Source organism: Eptesicus fuscus, chromosome 20 (genome assembly GCF_027574615.1).
Source record: "Eptesicus fuscus isolate TK198812 chromosome 20, DD_ASM_mEF_20220401, whole genome shotgun sequence".
NCBI classification, from domain to species: domain Eukaryota; kingdom Metazoa; phylum Chordata; class Mammalia; order Chiroptera; family Vespertilionidae; genus Eptesicus; species Eptesicus fuscus.
Window position 1 is genome coordinate 50,376,016 of NC_072492.1, and position 18,941 is coordinate 50,394,956.

The 18,941-nt window shown below is 69.7% G+C and overlaps 1 protein-coding gene across 1 annotated transcript; it reads right to left on the bottom strand.

The window, feature by feature from the left end:
* Nucleotides 1-6,634: 6,634 nt before the first annotated feature.
* On the bottom strand, nt 6,635-12,555 carry CBX4 (chromobox 4). The gene is made up of 5 exons (XM_054709619.1): nt 12,348-12,555; nt 12,160-12,203; nt 10,982-11,047; nt 8,875-8,941; nt 6,635-8,655 (listed from the first exon to the last, which is right to left on the bottom strand). The coding sequence occupies exons 1-5, from the start codon at nt 12,414-12,416 to the stop codon at nt 7,249-7,251; spliced, it is 1,653 nt and encodes a 550-aa protein (XP_054565594.1). The 5' UTR covers nt 12,417-12,555; the 3' UTR covers nt 6,635-7,248.
* Between the last annotated feature and the right edge of the window lie 6,386 nt (nt 12,556-18,941).

The following is an 18,941-nucleotide window of genomic DNA, read 5'->3' on the forward strand; positions in this document are numbered from 1 at the left end:
CTCACCCTTCCTCATTCTCTCCAAAATACCGAAACGGGTGGAGTACCGCCTGCACCCGCCGCCAGGTGATGAGAGTTTGCTGAGAGCCGACCTTTGAGGCATCAAGTGGACTCAGGTGAGGTCTCGCTCCGGGGACTCACCTCCGGGGCCAGGAGAAGGGCAGGGTGGGAGGAAGGGGTGTCCTGCAGGGAAGCCCTCCCACCCCCAGCTGCCCTCTGCCCCCCCACAGCTCCCCCCTGCGGGACAGCACACAGCCCCCCCACAGCCCTCCAGGCCCAGGGCTGAGGTGTGCTGTGGTTTGGCCAGGGATGAGCAAATCCCGTCTTTCCGCCAAGGCCGGGCCGGCTCCCGCTCGATGGCAGGTCTCTCACCACCTCGGGAGCCGAGCCCACGGCGGCCTTTGTCTGCGCGTGGTGGTCACTGGTCGGAAGGCGGCCAGACCCTCCGCTCTCCTCTCTGCGTTGGGCCCCAAACCACAGTCCGGAGAACAGCGGCCAGACCATGGCCCTCAGCACGCGGCCCATCACTCGCGGCTGTGAACTTGGGATTGCATTCGCATCATGCCTATTAATAAACCCGGTTTTACAGCAGGTGCGCCGGGCGAGCACGGCTCCTCGGAAGGCACATACCCACGTGTGGGCAGAGCATGATGGGTAATTTGCCCTGACCTTGGCTTTGGTCTTCTGGGGACTCAGTTTCTCCACTGGTAGAGTGAGGGACCTGAAGTAGCCCTGCCGGTTGGGCTCGGTGGATAGAGTGTGGGCCTGCCGACTGGAGGGTCCCGGGTTCAATGCAGGTCAAGGGCACGTACCTCGGTTGCAGGCTCGATCCCCGGCCCCGGTGGGGGCTCCTGTGGGAGGCAACTAACTGCTGTGTCTCTCACATCGATGTTTCTCTCTCTGTCTCGCCCCCTTCCTTCCACTCTCTCTAAGAATCATGGGAAATATCCCCGGGGAGGATTAACAACAAAACACCCCGAGGCCTCTGCTCTGGCTCCCGGGAGCCCATGACCCGAGGCCAACGGGCCTACCTCCTCCTTCCCGAAGGCCAGCCTATCCGCCCGCCTGCAGGGCCCCAGGACCTGGCGTGGGGGTGACTGTTAGGGGTGACTGTGTGTTTCTGGCCCAGCCCCAGGGACTTTCCGCCCTGCCGGTCCCCTCGAGCTCTGTGTCCACCCCGGACCACGGCACTGAGGACCAGCCTTGGGGAGAGGAGGCAGGCCCGCTGCCCCGTCCCGCTGGGCTGGGAGCACCTCAGCCTGGGCGGGGGGCGGGGAGCAGGGGGAGGCTGGCGCCACAGGCCGCTGGGCCTCATGGGGTCACAGGCCCAGGGGCCATCAGGCCACGCAGAGGCCCGAGGGAGCTCACAGGCCCCAGCCCTCTTGTTCTGCGGGTAAGAAGGAGCCCGGGAGGGGAAGTCGGGGCGCAGCACTGGCGGAGCCGGACCGAACCCCAGGGCCCCTGATCCCGCCTCAGCGCTGCTCCCCGGCGGCCCTGGGTTTCTCGGCTCCCCGGCTCCGGGACTCGCTCCCATCCCTAGGCCTGTGGGCAGGCGAGAGGAATAACTCATGTGAGTCTAAAGCAATTTGCAAACATAAATAATTCCCCGGCCAGGGGAGGAGCCAGGGGGAGGACAAGGGGCTGAGCGGAGCCTGGGTGTCCTCCGAGCCGGCCTGGGCGGGGAGGGAGTCAGAGCAAGGAGAGCAAAGCAGGAAACGGCCATGAGGATGCTCGCTTCCGCTCCTCCGGAGGCTCCTGCGGGCCAGGCCCCCCCCCCCCTCCGCCCCCCCGCGCCCCCCCCCCCCCCCCCCCAGCACATGATTTCCTAACGGCACCTCCCTCAGAGCCGGAGGACAGAGATGGTCCCCGGCCTGCATCTGGAGCAGCCAGGCCTCTTCCGCCCGCCCGGCCTGGCCCCTCCGTGCCCCTGGCCCATCCTGCCCCAGCGGATCCGCGTTGTGTTACAGAGGAGCTCGCCGGCCTGGCCCGTTCCTCCCGCTTCGGCTGTGCACACTGACCACCCAAGACCGTTCGCTCTCTGATCCCGCGATAGGTGTTTGCTCACTTCCCCAGGATGTCGGGGCTCACGTTGCTCCCAGAGCAGCGCGGCCCTTTGAAGAGGCCGGGAGGCTGGGGTGCTGGCGGGGTGGGCGCCGTGTCATGTGGGGGCAGCGCCCGGGAGGCACACCTTTCCAGAGCCCACCCCAAGGGGCTGTCTGCAGCCGAGAGGAACAATGAGAAACCAGATACCGTGGCATTAGCGGAGAATTCCTCAGATGAAACAGGAAAGGGCGGAAATCCCGGGGTTACCTTACACCTGGAGCAGGTTGGAAGGAGTCCGAGCCCCTTGTTGGCAATTCACACGCCAGGCGCGTTTCAGAGGAGCCTGCACTCGCGCGGCAGTGAGAGCGTGCCTGCCGCAGCCCTAAACGCGCATGGGCACACACGTGTATCATGAATGCACATACACACAGCACATGCACGCAGGTGCATGCACACGTGTGCACATGCATGCACTCACATGCACTCGGGTGCACATGCACCTTGGACATCCCCTGGTAACACCGGCTCTGCCCCTGCCTCGACCTGAGAACCTGCAGAGAACTGGTTAAGTGAAGCCAGAGCCACGGGCAACACGGCAGCTCTCACTGGCAGGCGTCCCCGCAGCTCACAGCGCACACACGAAAGGGAAAGACGGCGTGTGCTGGTCCTCTGCTCGGCGCTAAAAGTGTGTGTGTGTGTGTGTGTGTGTGTGTGTGCGCGCGTGTGTGTGGTCATAGGCCCACACCTCTGCATCCTGAACTCACGTTACACGACACACGACAGGGCGAGATGGCGGCCCCGCTGTCAGCAGCGACATCCCACGCGCCCCCGGCTGACTGCGGGAGCGAAGGCGTGCGCCTGCCTGGAACCCACCCCAGGGTTATCCTGAGGGTCCGTGTCCCTGAACTCAATGGCCGCTAATTAACTGGAGTCTCCGGAGACTCGGGATGGATCCGGTGAGGGGCCAGGGGCCGGCGGACCCCAGGGCAGCTGGGTGTGTGCTGTCTGCGAGGCCGGCGGGGAGGATGGTCCGGGCCTCCACTCTGCAGCCTCAGGGCCTGAGGACTGAGCCCCCGGCCCAGCAGGAGCTGCGCCCGTGCTGGGTCAGTGGATGCTGTTAAAGGTTGTCGTGTAGGAATCAGCGTTACTGCCCAAGAGGCCCCCCCGCCCCCGCCCGTCTCTCTCACACACACATACACACATGCACGCACATGCTCTCTGACTCCAAGGCCTTCAGCTCTGAGCCGTGCACCAGCTGTTGGGGTAACATGCCTCTCGCCTTCCTGGCGCTCAAGGCCCGTCTAGCTGGAGAGCCGCGGCCCAGCCTCCGTGCCTGCTGCTTGGCAAGGCGCTGAGGCGGGACCCTGAACTGCGGCCCAGGCACCGCGGCCTGGTGAAGGCCGCCTCCTCTAACCCTAGAACAGCCTCAGAGGGGGCGGCCCGAGCCGGCCTCCGAGGGACCCAGAGGACGCTGGAGGCGAGAGCAGGGCCCTGGCCCCGGAGACAACAAGGCCACGGAACCCTGCCCGCTGCCCCGGGACGGGACGGGTGGCTGCAGCCCCGCGCTCCGTGATCACATCCGTGGGGGGCAGCCCCGAAGCGCCCGGGAGTGGGCGCGCATCCTCACCCGCTGCTGCTGGCCGTGGCAGAGGCAGAGCGGAGCGCTCGGGGCGGCGGCTCTGAACTTGGGCCACGGGAAGCGGTCGCTTGTGTCCAAGCGGAACCATCTCGGTCCTATTTCCTCTTCGGGGTCTGCGCCTTCTCAGACGAGCAGCGGGCCGCACGGACCCCCGGGAAAACCGTGGGCTCGTCCTGCCTCCCTCCTGTCTCCGTGTCATCCTCCGCGACTCAGAGGACAAGGCCCCAGGTCAACGGGGAACCCACGCACGGGGTGCCCATGGCGGGGTGCCCGCTGGGTTCTCCAGGGGGGCGGGCGGGCGGGCGCTGGCAGTCAGTGTAGAGTCCCTACATCATGTCTGTCTCCACCTCATGTCACCCGAAGGCCTTGGGCCTGACAGGGCCGTTTCCTGTGCGTTGGCAACAAGAACTAAGTACAGTGAACAGCCCGGCTGCAGGCAGGGGCGCCGAGGCACCCAGGCTCCTCCTGGCCGGCGGTCCTCGCCGAGGAGGAGGCTGAGCCCTGGGGGGGTGGGGGGGCAGGGCTGTGGCGAGGGGAGTGGGCACGGCATCCACGTCTGTTCCGCCCTCGTGAGCGTTCTAGAAGGTGCTGTTGGGGGGCAGGTGCCTGGACTCAGGAGCCCACGACGGGCCCATGGACGGAGGGACCATCTGGTCTCCCCTGACTCCTGCGTGCAGGTCTGGTCACAGGCGCGGCCCACGCCCACCTTAAATCATAGTCACTGCTCAGTGTCACCGTTCAGGTTCAGGCCACCGTTCAGGCCACCGTTCAGCGCCACGCCAACACCCCAGCGTCGTGAGGGTAACTGTCGGTTTAGTCCTTGAACCTTCTCCCCTCTTGGGCTGCACCCCCCCTCCTGCCGGCTGCACCCCCTCTCCTGCCGGCTGTACCTTCTCCCCAGTTTGGTTCTGGCATCTGCAGAGCCGGGCGGTGGCCACACCCTGGACGAGCTGTCTGCCACCAGAACCCCGACTCTGCTGCCCGGGGAGCCTAGGGGTCTGATGGGACCAGGCGCTCGATGGTGCCCAGCCTGTCTTCGGAGCTCAGCAGTGGCACCCTGGGACCCTCTCGGGTCCGGCACCAGGCTGGGCACCCTGCAGCTCCTGGTGACCTGCCATTTACCTCTGCCCCTGGCCAAGGCCCCAGGCTCCTCCCGGGCCCTCGCTGAACGCCCACCCCAGCAGGCCCACCAGCCGCCGGGTTTCCAGGCCTCGGCAGCCTGCAGCCCGTTTCCTTCCTGCTGCTGGCAGTGCCACCCCGCTGCCCCTTCCCCAGCTCAGCCTGGCAGAGGCCACCCACTGGGCCTGCGGGGCACCCCAGGGGACAGGGCTCACTCCCGTCACCCACTGTGCGACCTGAGCCAGGGGCTCCCGCTCCCACTCCCCGTTTCCTGTCTCCCCCAGAAAAACAGGGAGACCGGGTCCGCCTGGCATGCGCCTTTGTGTGCCAGCCAGCAGGAGCAGGCCCGGCGCTGGTGCGTGGGCAGCCTGCCAGAAGCGTCAGGATGGCCCTCCCTCGGCTCCCAGGGTGGCAAAGGGCATTCATACACGGAGGGGGAGGGGCGTGTTTAACTCGCCAGGGGCTGGGGGGAGGGCGAGGAGGGGGGGGAGGGACAATTCACAAAAGCCGGGCCAGAAACTCTCAACGGTTTTTTTCTTAGAACTTTCCTTCCCTCTCTCCCTCCCTCCCTCCCCTCCCCCACCGGGTCGCTGGTGGCCTGCAGCCAACACTGGCCACACTGTCCGCATTCAGGCCTCCCGGCCTCAGCTCTCCCCGGGGCCACCTCCCCCCACCCATTCGGAATCACGGTGACCTCTTCCGCCCTGGCGCCCTGCACGGGCTTGGGCCCCGCTCGGTGGGTCCCAGGAGGGCAGGCCGGGGCTGTGGCGCCCCCCCCCGCCCCCCGGGGAGACTGCTGAGTCTGCAGAAAGCTGCCTCCGCCCTGCATTCCGGGTGCCGCTTCCAGGCTGGGGAGCTGCTCCTCCGAGTCCGGCCCACTCCCCTCGTCCCCTCTGGGCCCTTAACCCCTTACCGCCCGCCCGGGGTCAGCAAGTGCCCAGCCCTGCATCCAAAGCAAGATGGGTGAGCTGGGGTCCCGCAGGTCCTGACTAGGGAAGTGGGGTGAGCGGGCCTGGCTCCCACTTCTCCCCCTCCCCCTCCCACGAAGCCCCCCGCTGTCTGGCCCAGGGGGGGACTCTCGCAGTGCCTCCAGGCAGAGCCTCAGGCTGACCTGGGGTTTCTGGGAGCGAGCCTGGCAGGGAAAGAGCCTCGCCGGCTTTCTGGGTGGGGCGGGGCCAGCGGGGCCAGGGAGGGACGCCGGAGAGGGCGGGAGGGTCTCCTCCCCGCGGAACCTGCCCGACCAGGCGAGGGTGACTGGGAACACCCGGCCCCACCAGGCCAGCACCTGGGTGTGTTGCGCCCCGAGGGTGGGGGCAAAGATCAGCAGGTGCCTGGCTGGTAGGACTCTGGGTGGGGGCCAGCCCCGCCCAGGTCTCTGCGGGCTCGCTCACCCCACGACGCAGTTCCCTGGGTCCCGGGCAGGAGCACCCCCTCAGGAATTCCCCTCTCCTTCGCACTGCCTCTCCGAGGACTTCCCTTCCGGGGCGCTAGGTCACTGCGGCTGCTGGGCCTCTGCCCTGGAAACCAGGCCACTTGGCTTCGCTTGGGTTTCGCGCAAGAGGAGCTGGGCTTCCTCCCTGACACCCGAGGAGGAAGTGGGGTGGGGAGGGGGTCCAGGCGCCTCCGGGGCTTCCGACGTCCAGCTGGCTGCGCTAACCTCGGACAGCGAAAGGCACCGTCAACATCTCCATTTAATATGTACATTCAAGCAGGTAATGATCGGAAGCTTATAGTTTAGACATTTCTAGTAGCAGCAGTTTAGTCTAGAGAGCTCTTTAGCCGTTTAACAAACTTTTTCTTTTCTTTTTGCACATAGAAACAACACATCCATGTGTACGGTATCAAAAAATATATACCAAGGTCACCGCTATGGCAGTTCCTGGAAGGGGAGGACATGAGCGCAACTGGGGTACTGAGCACGGGAGAGGGGCCGACAGAAGCTGGTCTCTGTGATGGGGAATATGCCATGATCTAGAGCACTCCATAAATCTAGGCTTTCATATTCAATATATAAATACCTACAAATAAATATAGATATATCAGCCCCACGGGGTGGCCGGGCCTTCGGAGCTCAAACAATACATTTCCATAATAACACCACGTACAAACGGGAGTGGAGTCTGCACTGGACACATTAGCAGGTTAAAATATAATACTATGCCTCCGAGGCCCGGCTGGCTGCCGCGGGGCCGGGGGGGCCGGCGGTCCGCGGGGAGGGGGCCAGACCCGCAGGCTCCGCGCGCGAGCGCACAGCGCCAGTTCCCAGGGAGGCAGCCGGCCGGGCGCCCCGCGTCCCAGCCAGGACCCCCCAGCTGGATACAGAGGGGCGCGCTGCTGCGGCTTTGGGCGTCCCTGGAGCTGGGGGCCGGCCTGGCTACCCGGGAAGTGGAGAGAGGAGTCGCCGCCCCCGGCGCTGAGCCGGTGCAGCCGTCGGAGCTGCCCCTTCCGCTACACCGTCACATACTCCTTGAAAGTGACGGTGAGGCAGTTCGCGGTGACATCGGTGATAATTATATTCCCGAAGAAGGGCTTGAACTCGCTCAGCGGCTCCTCGGGCTCGTCCTGGGCCTCGGCCGGGGGCTTCTCGGCCGCCGTCCCCGGCACAGCCGTCACCGCCGCGGCCGCAGGCGCCTCGGGCTTCACTCGGAGGCCGCCGGGCAGCGCCCCGGCCTCGCCGCGCGCCTTGACGCAGCGCAAGTCTATGGGCTCGTCCAGGTCCGAGTCCAGCAGGATGACCTCGGGCTGCGGGAGCGCGGCCGGGGGCGCGTCGGCGGGGCGCTCGGCAGCCGGGCTGCCGCCCAGGCAGGTGGGGGTGCTGACGCTGCGCGCCGTCAGCCGCTTCTTGCAGGGCTCGCGCTCGCCGTGGGTCTCGGAGAGGCAGCGCTTGCGCGCGTGGGAGAGGTTGAGGCCCACCGCGTGGTGGTGGTGGTGGTGGTGATGGTGGTGGTGGTGGTGGGAGGGCGCGCTCCGGGCGGAGTCCCAGGCCAGCAGGTCCGGCTTGGTGGTGAGCTGCAGCGGCTGCTCGCCAAAGGCCTCCTTGGTCGGGGAGAGCTTGCGGGACCCGGAGTCCTGCGGCTGCGGGTCGCCGGCGCCCGGGGCCTCCTCCTCCCTCCTCTTAAAGGGAGCTTGCACCTTCTTCTCCTCGGCGCCCGCCGCCGCCGCCTTTTTGAAAGTCCTGTCCGGGGGCGGGTGGCGCTCCTCGGAGGCGCGCTTCTTGTGGCCGGGGGCGCGCGCCTCGCCCTCCGCCGCCTCCCCCGACTTGATCTTCACGGCCTGCATGCCGTTCTCCATGTACTTGCTCATCACGATCACGATGCGTCCGTTCTTGTTCTTGTTCTTGACGATCTTCATCTTGCCTCCGATCCCGTTGCCCGTCACCGCCTCCTTGGGGGCTGGCGTCATGCCGTTGGGGGGGGCCTTCTCAGCGCCCTTGCCCGGAGCCCCGGCGGCGCCCGCCACAGGCTTCACGGCTCCCAGGTAGCCCTTGGCCCCCGCCCCGTGGGCCCACTTGTCTGGCGCGTGGCTCTTGGCCCCCAGGTCCGGGCAGGTGGGGCTGGGCGCCTCCTTGTGGCCGCCCTGGTACTGCAGGTCGTACATCTTGGGGTCGGGCTGGTAGGGGTGGTGCTTCTTGCTGTTGAGCTGGTAGTAGTACTTGCTGCCCTTGCCCGGCGGCGGGGGCTTGCCCGCCCGCTCCTTGCTGTGCGGCTGGTACTGGTGGTGCTTCTTGCTGTTGAGCTCGTACTGGTGCCCCTGGCCCTTGCCCTGGGCGCCCAGGTCCAGCTTGGCGCTGCGGCTGTCCGTGGAGGAGTCCTGGAGTCCGCTCAGCACATTGGAGCGCCTGGCAAAGGTGGGCACCTGGGGGCCGGGGCGGGCGGAGGGCGAGGTGAGCGGAGGGATGAGACCAACCCCCACCCGGTGGCAGTTCCCAGGGAGGGGCGTGCAAGGTCAGGCAGGAAGGGAGAGAATGGGGCGCTCAGGAGGAAACACCGCCCCCCCCCCCCCCCCCCCCCCCCCGCCTGGAAGCGGCTCAGGTGGCAACTTAAAGGGAAAGACTCAAGGGGCGGGGCGCCTCACCTGCACCACCAGCGGCTTAGGCTTCGGGCCTCTCTTACGATATCCCATCAGCTGCTCCTGCCGCTCCCTGGGGGCGGGACAGAGGGCGGCGCTGTGAGCCTCCGCTCGCTCCCCTCCAACCTGCGGGGGCGTCCCCCTCCCCGGAGCAGCAGGACCCCCCAGACCCAGAGGAATCGCAGCTCGAGGCAAAAGGTCGCCCCTGCAGCCAGCCGGGTCCCAGAGACCCGCTTTCCACTCGCAGGGACCCTCATCTGCCCAAGGGGGCCTCCACCCGAGAAGCGCCCCCACCTCTGAGGTCCCCCCTGCACTGACGCCCCCCACAGCCCTGCCTCCTGGCGGGGGAGATGGCAGTGCGGGGCTGGGTCGCTGGCACTGCCGCCCACAGCCTGGGGCCGGTGGCCCTGCGCAGAGCGGGGTGGGCACGGGGTCCAGGGGTGCAAACGAGGCCCCGAAGGAGGAGCTGGAGGCCCACGTCCCTCTGCAGGGCGCGGGGCACTAATGGCCTCATTAGGATTCAGGGAAGGAGCGCGCGGAAGGGAGGGCCGGGTTCCTGGAGGCCGGGCGCTAACCCGCCGGAGGGGCTGCGACCTCGTGTGCTTGGCGGCAAGTGAGCCAACGAGGGGCCGGGGCGGAGGCCGGGGCCGCCAGGTTCCCAGCCGCCAGGTGAACCCGCTCGCAGGCGGCAGGGGCGGGGCGGGGCGAGGCGGGGACACAAGCCCCGCCCCTCGCCGAGCCCAGCCCCTCGATTTCCAAATTAATCAAGTCCACGCGCGACGTTGGGGTCAAAGAGAGTTGCCTGGCTTCCGCCTGCCGCGTGGCCTAGGGTGACCCCAGGCCGGGGGAGGGGGGGGTTCCCAGCACTGCGCCGTCCGCCGTGGAAGAAGGGGGCGCCTCTCCAGCCTCGGCCCAAGGAGGAGCTTGTTTCCGGGCCAGAAACCTGCTCTCCCGCGGCCCGAGGCACCTCCTGCGGGTGGGCTCCCCCCGGGGAGTTCCGCCAAGCCCCGGAGCCCCGCTCGGCCTGACTCCGAAGTTGCATGACATTGCAACAGCCCGTCTCCTCGCTCTCCGGGGACCCGTTACGCAACATGGCATCAGCCGCTGACATGGTTACAGGGCGCGCGCTCCCAGGTGGAGCCCGGCCGCATCCCCGCTCCGCGCCCCCCTGCGTCGCGGAGGGCCCGCTCCCCGCTGGTGGCGCCCTCCGAGGGTCTGGAGTTTACGTCCTAGCGCCCAGCCCTCCACAGGAAATAATGCAAAATAAAAAAGAGGGCGGCGGGGGCGGGGGGGGGGGGAGGCAGCGGAGTGGCGGCGCTCCTGGGCCCCTGCCGCTCCTCCCTCCTCGCCAGCCCTTCCCCCTTCGGTCCTCCCCGAAACGGAGAACCGCAGCCACCGGCGGGGAATCCAGCTGCAGCAGCTGCGGCGGCGTGACAGGCATCTGTGTGCGCGGGGATGAGCCCCTCCGCCGCCAGGCAGCACCCGCACCCGCATCCTCTGGGCCAGGCTCCCCCACGGAGCCCAGAGCGCGGTGTGAAGAGCGCCCACTTCCAGCCAGAACCCGCCCCGCCCCCTGGCCCAAGCTCCCTGGGCCGAGGGTGGGGGCTGCAGGTCTTGCCAACTTTCCTCCGGCCGCCAACAGGTTAAGTTCGGCTCCGTGACGTCCGGCGGCCTCGCCGTGCCAGCTCCCTCGGAGCTGCCCCGCGACGCGCCGGCCCAGGCAGCCCCGCGGCTGCAGCGAAGCAACACCTAGGGCCTGGGGGTGGGGCTCCGGGGTGGGGCCAGGAGGGGGCCCTCGCGGGACCCGGCGCCGCGGCTCCGAGTTCCCGGGGCAGCCGTGGGGCCACCCGCACTCGCCCTTCCCGCAGTTCCCCCAAAACACAAGCCTCGCCTTCTCTGGCCCTGCCCCGCCCCCACCTCCCGGCTGCAGCAACCGCCAAGGACGGTGGTTGGAGAAGCCGAGGCCGCAGCCGTGCCTTCCGACCCGCCTGGGGGAGGGGGCTCCCGCGGGCCCCTCCCGGCTCCCCCCCTCCCCACTCCTTGCTGCGTGGCCCTCTCCCCGGTTCTCCGCCCCGGCCCCCCCCGCTGCGGGCGGCTGCTGGGGGACGCTCACCTGTTCTGGAAGGCGATCAGCAGCCGGGGGTCCAGGATGTTCTCCTCGGGCTCCCACGTGTTGTATCTTAAAGGGAAAAGGGAGGGGACATGGCGTGAAAAAAAAAAAAAAAAAAAAAAAAAGGCCGAGCCAGCGCCGCGGCCTCCAGGTGGGAATGACATAAGGCCCTGCTCTGTCTTCCTGCGCCGACAGCCCCTGAGCGGGGACGTGGGCTGGGGGTGGGTTTCTGCAGGCCTGACGCGCCCCGATACTCTCCCCCCCCCAAGTCAAAACAAACACGCAGGGCAGGAAGGGGAGGGCTGAGAAAATGAAACTAGCGTTTCTTCAGCAGTTGTCAAGAATTTTAAGCATGTCACCGCGGCGTGTTCCACGGCCACTCGCTCCCCGGAGCCCTGCGTGCAGAGCAGCCGAAGGCAGAGTCCCGTCCCCGCCGGCCTCCCCCGCCCCCGCCCCCGCGAGGACTTGAGGCGCTCTCCCTTTGACCCCTAACCCTATCGCCGGCCGCCCCGCGGCCCCCCACACCCCCGCGGGGCCCGGGAGCCCGCTGTCAGGGGCAGGCACCCCCCAAATACTCAGCAGCACAGAAATCCGCCCGTGTGTGTGAGTGTGTGCGCGTGCCTGCGCGGCCGTCTCCATCCGGTGCCTTCGCATTTTAAATTAAAAAAAGAGGCCCCCGCCGAAGCCCGGCCGCGGCAGCGCCCTGCACGGGCTGCCGCCCCTCCCCGCGCCGCCGGGAGGGAGGAGGCACACAATTGCATTTTCGTCGCTTTTTAATTTTTTTTTTTTTTTTTTTTTTGGTTTTGCAATATGGAGCCGTTCGGTGGAGGGAAAGGGGAAAGGAGCCATTTTCTGCTGCACATCAGCCAGTGCCTGCGCCCGCCCTCCCTCCGCCGGCCTCCCCGGCTCGGCCCGCGCCTCTCCTGCTCCTCCGGCTCCTTTTAGCGCATAAATTAGTGATGGCATTTCCCGGAGCGCGGAGCACAACGCAGGGCGCCCGGCTCGGGCTCGGCGGCTCGGCTTCCAGTGCCTGCCACCGACTTCCCCACCCCCTCCTCCCTCCCCCCACCTCCACCCCGCCTCCCGCCCGCTCCCCCCACCACCCCACCAGCCCGGCGGGTCCCGAGCCCCGGAGCCCCGCGCCGCGGACCCGGCTCCCCCGCCCCTCCGCCGCTACTTACTTGGGGGACCAGCCTCTCCATTTCACCAGATACTCCACTCTGCCCTGCGGGGGGAGAGACACCCTCCCTCAGCTTCCGCGGGATCCCCGGCCCCGGCCCGCAGCCTCCCCACCCCCTCCCCGCCTCCTCGCGGGCTGCTCCGGCCGCCGCTCGCCCGCCGCCGCGCCGCCGCCCCCGCGCCGCCCTACCTTGCGGATCCGCTTCTTCTCGATGCTCTCCACCGCGAAGACGTGCTCGCCAACAGCTGGCAGCTCCATGGCCGAGCCGGAGCGCGCCGGGGCGCGGGTGGCCGGCGCCGCTGCAGACACTGCTGGCTCCCGCCGGCGCCCCGCGGTCGCCCCGGCGCAGGCGCCCCCGCTGCCCGCGCTGCCGCCGCCGCCGCCGCCGCCGCTCGCCCCGCACAGCCCCGCCGCCCGCCGCTGCCCGCCCGCCTGGCTCCCGGCTCTGCTCGTCAGACACTGAGCCCGGGCCGCGGCGGCACACGAACTCATGCAAATCCGGCGTCAGCGGGCGGGGCCTCGCGGGCCGAGCGCGGCGTCAGGGGGCGGGCCGCGGCCCGGATTGGCGCAGCCCGGCCTACCGGAGCCCGGGGCCCGGGCGCCGAGGGGGAGGAGGAAGGGCGCGGGAGGGGGCCGCGCGGAGGAGGGCGCCCGGGAGGTGCGGAGGGAGGGAGCCTCCAGCCTGGGCGAAGGAGGCTGCGGGGAGGGAGCGGGACGGGGCCGGAGAGGTGTGTCGGCCGAGGGCGCGGTGGGGTGGAAAGCGGGACAGGGCCCGGACGGTCTCCGCGCGACCCCCGCCTTCCGCCCGGCGCTGTGGCCACCCCCTCACCTCTGGTTCTCAGTGTGCAGCGCCCGGGGACCCTGCTGGGGACCACCAAAGCGCCCCTCACCGTTTCCAGTTGCATCGAATTGCGTCATGTGCAAACACCCGGGGGGCCGTCGGCAGGGGGCAGAAGGGGGCGGGGCAGCTGGGGAGGGCACCCCGCGTGCCTCGCCACCCCGCCCCGCGAAGCTCTGAGCGGTTAGGTTGGCGAGGAAGAGGAGAGAGAGGGCCCAGAGAAGAGAGGATGGGTGCACAGGGTCGCGGGGAGAGCACGGAGAAGGGAGAGGAGGGTGCCAGCCGGGGCCCCGGGGCGCGAAAGAACCTTCCCCAAGGGGCTCTGAGTCCCATCGCACCGACCTGATCGGCTTCCTAGTTACCTGAGGCCTTTCCTAGGCGTAGGGACAGAATGTCTACCTCCCAACAGCATCGCCCGCCCTGCCCCCAGCAGGACCAGAGGCGGGAGGACGGGAGGGGGTGCAGTGACGGCCAGGTCCGCTGGACGGGGGTGGGGTGGGGGGAGGACCTGGTGGGGTCCCAGGGAGAGGCATCGAGAGAGGGAGCGAGAGCGGTGAGAAGAGGCTGAGGCTGGACAGGGGCAGATGGGGCCGCAGGGAAGGGTGGGGGGGGAATGGAATGGACCCGGAGCCAAGCCTTCGTCAGGAATTCGCGTCGCCAGGGCCTTCCCCAGGAAGCCGAGGAGCCCGAAGTGTGAAGTTTAGCACCTCGGGCCGCCAGACAGCGGTCCGGCTGGGGGAGCTGCTGCGCCCCACGCGGCCTCCCGAGGGCGCCACCGCGGGCTGTGAGCTCGGTCGGGTCGGGTGGGGAGCGAAGGGACCGGGGACCGGGCCAGGCGGCCGGAGTGGGCGGGGCAGGGGCGCGCCGGGCCCTGGAAGGACCTGGAACAGGAAGCTTGCGCAATCCCTCGGCTGCGCGTCCACGGAGGAGAGAGAGCAGGAGCCGAGCAGAGTGGAACCAGAGGGGGGGCGGGCAGAGCGCCATCCGGGTCTCTGCTCCGCCCTCACGCGGCCTGGAGTGCTGGGTGGGGACTGCTCAGGGACGCCGCCGCGCCGGGAAGGGGTGGGGTGCAGAAGCGAACCCCCAAAGCGTGTGCGGGGTCGCATTCTCCCAGGAACCCGGGAGAAGCCTGGAGGCGGCCTGGTGTGTAAGAACGCACGTGTGGACTCGCCACCATTCCACCGCCGCCTCGCAGCTCCCCGGCGGCTCCGGCTGCTGCGCGGCTGCCTCAGGCGAGCGGCGTGGCTCCCCTCTTGGGGGTCCTGGGCGTGGACAGGGGCGCGGCCTGCAGCCTCTGCTCCCTGGAGAGCTCCAGGCGCAAACCCAAGATTCCCAGGGGTGGGGGTGGGGTGGGGTGGGGCGACCCGGCCGTAGTCCTGGGGACGGGTGGTGGCCCTCGGCTGTTACTGAAGGTGGGGACACTTCTGTCTTCCTGCTGTGTTTTGGGCTTTCCCCGCACACTCGTCCAGGGCTAGGAGCTCTCGTGCGGGACATCGCCCCCGGGAAGGGGAAGGGTCCGAGAGGAGGAGCGGGAAGCGCTGTCAGCCGCAGTGCAGCCCTCGGCGCCGGCCTGCGGGGTCTGCGGCGACCTCGTCCTGCACGCCCTGCGCCCGGGGCGGGGCGGGGCGGATATTCCCGACACTCTGGCGGCCCCTCGTTAGAAAATCCCCTGGAAATTCTGTTTCCAGTGGTTGTTTCCGTGGCGTGCGGGTCAGGGGGCGCCGGGGGAGGGGGAGCGGCCGCCGCGCCGTCTGGGGCGTCGGACTCGGCGGTCGAGGCTGTGAGCGCTGGGCCCGCGCCCCGCCGGGACCGGCGCTTCGGACTTCGGGGGCCACGCGGGGGCACCCGGTTCCCCGACGGCGGGTTTGCGCAGGAGCCGGGCTGGGAGGCAGGGCGGCTTCCGCCGGGACGCGGGCCTTTCCTGGAGCCGCCGGTGCCGCGGAGGGAGAAGTCGCTGGGCTCCCCAGGACTGTCCGAGGCGACGACCCAAAGCTCCCCAGAAGCAGGGAGTCCTGTGCCACCCCCGCTCCTGGCCTTTCCGCCGCGACTGGAGGGGGGCGGGGAGGACCGAACCCCACCAGCTGCTCCGCGGGTGTGTATTCTGTCCTCTGGAGGGTGGGCGAGTTGGGGCGAGGCCAGAACCCGGAACCCAGGAGGCCCGGCCTAGACCACCCGCCACCTGCCGGCGGCCGGGCATGGGGCGGAGCTGGGTCCGGGAGCACGGAGGGCCGCGGGGAGGGGCCGCCAGGGGAGGGGGCGTGAGCGCCCTGAGCCCGCGGTCCCTCCAGGGAACCTCCCGCGGGGCCTCCCCTGCCAGCCCGCCCCGGCCCGGCCCCTCGGAGGAGCCGAGGGAGTGGAGCCCAAAGGCGGGATTCCCAGAGCCTCAGCTGGGGCCCCTGCCTCTGATCCGGGACGTCCTGCGCCCCGCGGGGGGCCCGGGGCAGGGCCTGAGCCCGCGCATCCGACACGGCCCCTCCCGGCCAGGGTCAGACCGTGCCCCTGGGTCCCGCCGAGGGACGGAGTCTTCTGGGTGCCACCTCGGACTGGGGCCCCCAGGGGCCTCAGGGGCCCCGGAGCGGCGCGCTCTCGCGGAGGGAGGAGAGGGCCCGGAGCCCGCGGCGGCCAAGGACCGTGACCGAGGCGGCGGCGGAGAGGCTCCCAGAGCGGCTGGGCCCCGGGGGGAACTCGGAGCCTTCGCCGCCCGGCGCTCTGCGAGGAGGTGCCCGCGCCCCGCAGGCCTGGCTCTGCGGGCGGAAGCGCCGGACTCCGGGCCTGTCCCGGCTGGAGCGCTCTCCCGTTGGGGAGCCGCGGGAGCCTTGAGGAGCCACGACCCCAACCCCCCCACTGCCCCCCCCCCCCGGCTTCACCGGAGCCCCTGCCCCCCTTTGTCCGGGGGAGGCCTGCCTGCCACTGAGCTCGGATGTGGCCTTTCTGCGTCGGCTTTAGGGGAGCTGAGCAGTGCGACTGTCCTGGGGGGCGGGGGGGAGCGGGGCGGTGGTGTGCGAGCCCCAAAGTCCGCCCTGCGCCCTCTCGGAGCGATGGCTTTGTTCCTAAGGGCGCCCCCCGCCCTCTGCGCCCCGAGTTCCTGCTCTTGTCACGCCGCCCACCCGCCAAGGGCCGGCTTTCCTTCGGGGGAGAAGCCCCTCCCTGACGCCCCGCAGTCCCTCCGAGGCGGGTCCTGGGTGGGTCTGGGGCTCCGGGGGGCGGGCCGGGCAGGGTGCTGAGGTGGGGCGCCCTCAGGCCTTGGCCCCTTGGCAGGTTTGGGGCAATTCTTGGGGCCACGCCGCCGCCGCAGGGCCGCGCCTCCGCATTGCGGCACGCGGGGGTCGCGGGCGCCCCAGCGGGACCAGTCAGTTTTCGAGGACGTCGGCTGGCCCACCCCCTCCCAGCGTCAGGGCAGCGCCCCCCCACCCCCCAGGCCTGCCCGGAGAGGGCCCCGCCCGCCCCGCTCCGTCGCGGGGTCCCGGCTGCCGGGAGACGGGCGCCTCCAGGATCCATGTTCCCTGTGGCTCTGGAGCCGCTCCCGCCGCCGCCGCGCGCTCACACGGCCTCCGCGTGCGGTGTGGTTTCCATTTGGGGTTCGTTGGCCCACGGGCTCCCCGCGGGGTCCTCCGCCCGCCCTGCGTGTGGCTCTCGGGTGCCCCTGTTGCGCCCCCGCCCAGCGGAGCCCACACACAGGGCAGCTCGCCTCCTTCCTTTTCCACCGAGAGCGGCGGCGGCAAAGCCGAGCGCGAACTAAACCCGCCGGCGGAGCCCGCAGTGGTCGGCGGCCGAAGCGCGACTGCGGCCCGCCCCCCGCCCAGCGCCCCCTCCCGGTCCCGCGGCGCAGCGGGGGTTCCGCGCGCGCCCGCGGGGTGTTTGGCGGCGGGGGGAGGGGAGCGGGGGGGGGACGGTGTGGGGGGTGCGGGGCGGGGGGGGGCCTGGCTCGCTCTCCTTCCCCGCCCCAGGCCTGGAGCGGCGGGGCAGGCGCGATCGGAAGGGCCGGTGCGTCCCCGCCTCCCCCGCTGGCCGGGCGCCGAGTCTGGCTTCGCCCGGAACCGCGAGGACGCTGCTTGGAGGCCGCGTCCTGCCGGCGCGAGCGGGGGAGGGGGAGGCCCGCGAGCCGAGGCCGAGCGTCGCCAGCCGATCGATCCCCTGGGGCGGGAGCGCGGCGAGCCCCGCAGGACGGGGGGGGGGGTCCCTGCAGGATCGAGGGGCGATCGAGGGGGAGCTTAGGGATCCGGTGACCGTGGGATGGCGGCCGAGAGGGCCCAGCCAGAGCACAGCTCAGCCTGCCCTGCCCTGCGGGGCCGGGGTGGGGGTGGGGTGAAGTCCCAGACACCCCCAAATTCCACGTCGTCTGTATCGGGCGGCTTGGGCCACTTCCGGAACCGAGTCTGGCCGCCGCGCCACGTCGCCCCCGCCCCCGTGTTCAGGCCCCGGCCCCCGGCGAACCCCACCCCCACCTCGTGACGAGGTCCTTGGCGTGGTCACCCAGGCCTCCCCTCGCTCCGCCCTCCGATCCGGAGAGCAATGTGGGTGCCCCACCTCTGGAGAGACCCCCCAGGTTTGCCCAACAAGTCCCGCTCCCAGCTTCTTCCGGAGGGTCACGTCCCCGGATGGTCCCTGGGGACCCCCGAGGAACCCCCGTCAGATCCGGGGCTTCACCTGCTCACGCCCGGGCCCAGGCCGCGGGCTGGGGCGCCCGGCGCCTGCACTCGCTCCGTCCGCCCCTAGGGGGAGGGCTCCCCTCGGCGGCGGCGGGCCTGCGGGGGGGGGCGGGGGGGGGGGGGCGGCGCTCTGGAGCAGGAGGTCTGTGCCGGCAAAGTGCGGGTCTCGCTGCGGGGGGGGGGGGGGGGTGTGTGGAGGGGGTGTGTGTGTGAGGGGAAGGGGAGACGGGGAGACAGGGAGCCCCGCGCGCGCCCCGCCTCTGGCTCCCCCACCCCCTCCCGCTGGCTGCTGCTTTCCCGGCCAGAAACCACCGGCCCCACAGCGACTTTGGACCCTGGGGGGCCCCTGCACCCGCGGGACTGAGCCACCTCGATGCTGAGGCCACGGTGTCCCCACAGGCCCCGCGCAGCTCGGCCACGGCCACGCCCACGTCCGCTAGAAGGTCTGCGCAGCGCATCTTTCCATTTGAGGTTTTTACAGGAAATCTCGGGCCAAGAGCATGCAAAGCCCGTGTTCTGTTATCAAAGGGCCGAGAGGAAGCGAACGGGCATGTGCAGGCCTCCCCGGAGAGCCAGCGGCTCACGGAGGAATCGGGCCGGGCGCCCGGCGGGGAGGCCCCACCGGCACCCTCTTCCCTAAACCGGGGTTCGCTGGGAAGAGCTGGTTCCCCGGCATATGCCACTTCTTCCTCTTGTAAAATCTATTTTTATTGACTTCAGAGAGGAAGGGAGAGGGAGAGAGAGAAACATCCATGATGAGAGAGTCATCGATCGGCTGCCTCCTGCACGCCCCACACTGGGGATGGAGCCTGCGACCCCGGCCTGTGCCCTTAGCTGGGAATGGAACTGTGACCTCCTGGTTCATAGGTCGATGCTCAGCCCCTGAGCCACGCCCAGCTGGGCTCCAATTTCTTTTTAAGTCAGAAAACAACAACAACAACACCTTTAGGTTGGAGAAAACATTTTAATAAATAAGACTGTGTTCATCTGTGTCCCAATGCAGCCGCAAGCTCGTTGTTAGTGGGGGGACGGGCCCACAGGGCGAACGCGTCCAGGGCCCCGGAGAGTTAGGTCCCGTGTCTGGGAGAAGTTTCCAGAATGGCACCTCTGGGGAGACAGACGGGGGACACCAACTGGTTCAGGGGGCTCAGCTGCTGCCCAGGGGCTGAGGGGCCTGGGCGCCCAGGACACTCCCCGCCTGTGGCCCCGCACCTGCAGGCGTCCTCGGGCCCTGCTCCTCCCCTGGGGACACAGCCTCTGTCTGACGCCCTGAAATACAAGCAAGAAAGTGAGGGG

Coding starts and splice junctions, on each gene's coding strand:
- CBX4 (XM_054709619.1), bottom strand. CDS start 12,416: ATGGAGCTGCCAGCTGTTGGCGAGCACGTCTTCGCGGTGGAGAGCATC. Junction 8,942..10,981: donor CTGATCGCCTTCCAGAACAG/GTGAGCGTCCCC, acceptor TCCCGCCCCCAG/GGAGCGGCAGGAGCAGCTGA. Junction 8,656..8,874: donor CTAAGCCGCTGGTGGTGCAG/GTGAGGCGCCCC, acceptor CCCGGCCCCCAG/GTGCCCACCTTTGCCAGGCG.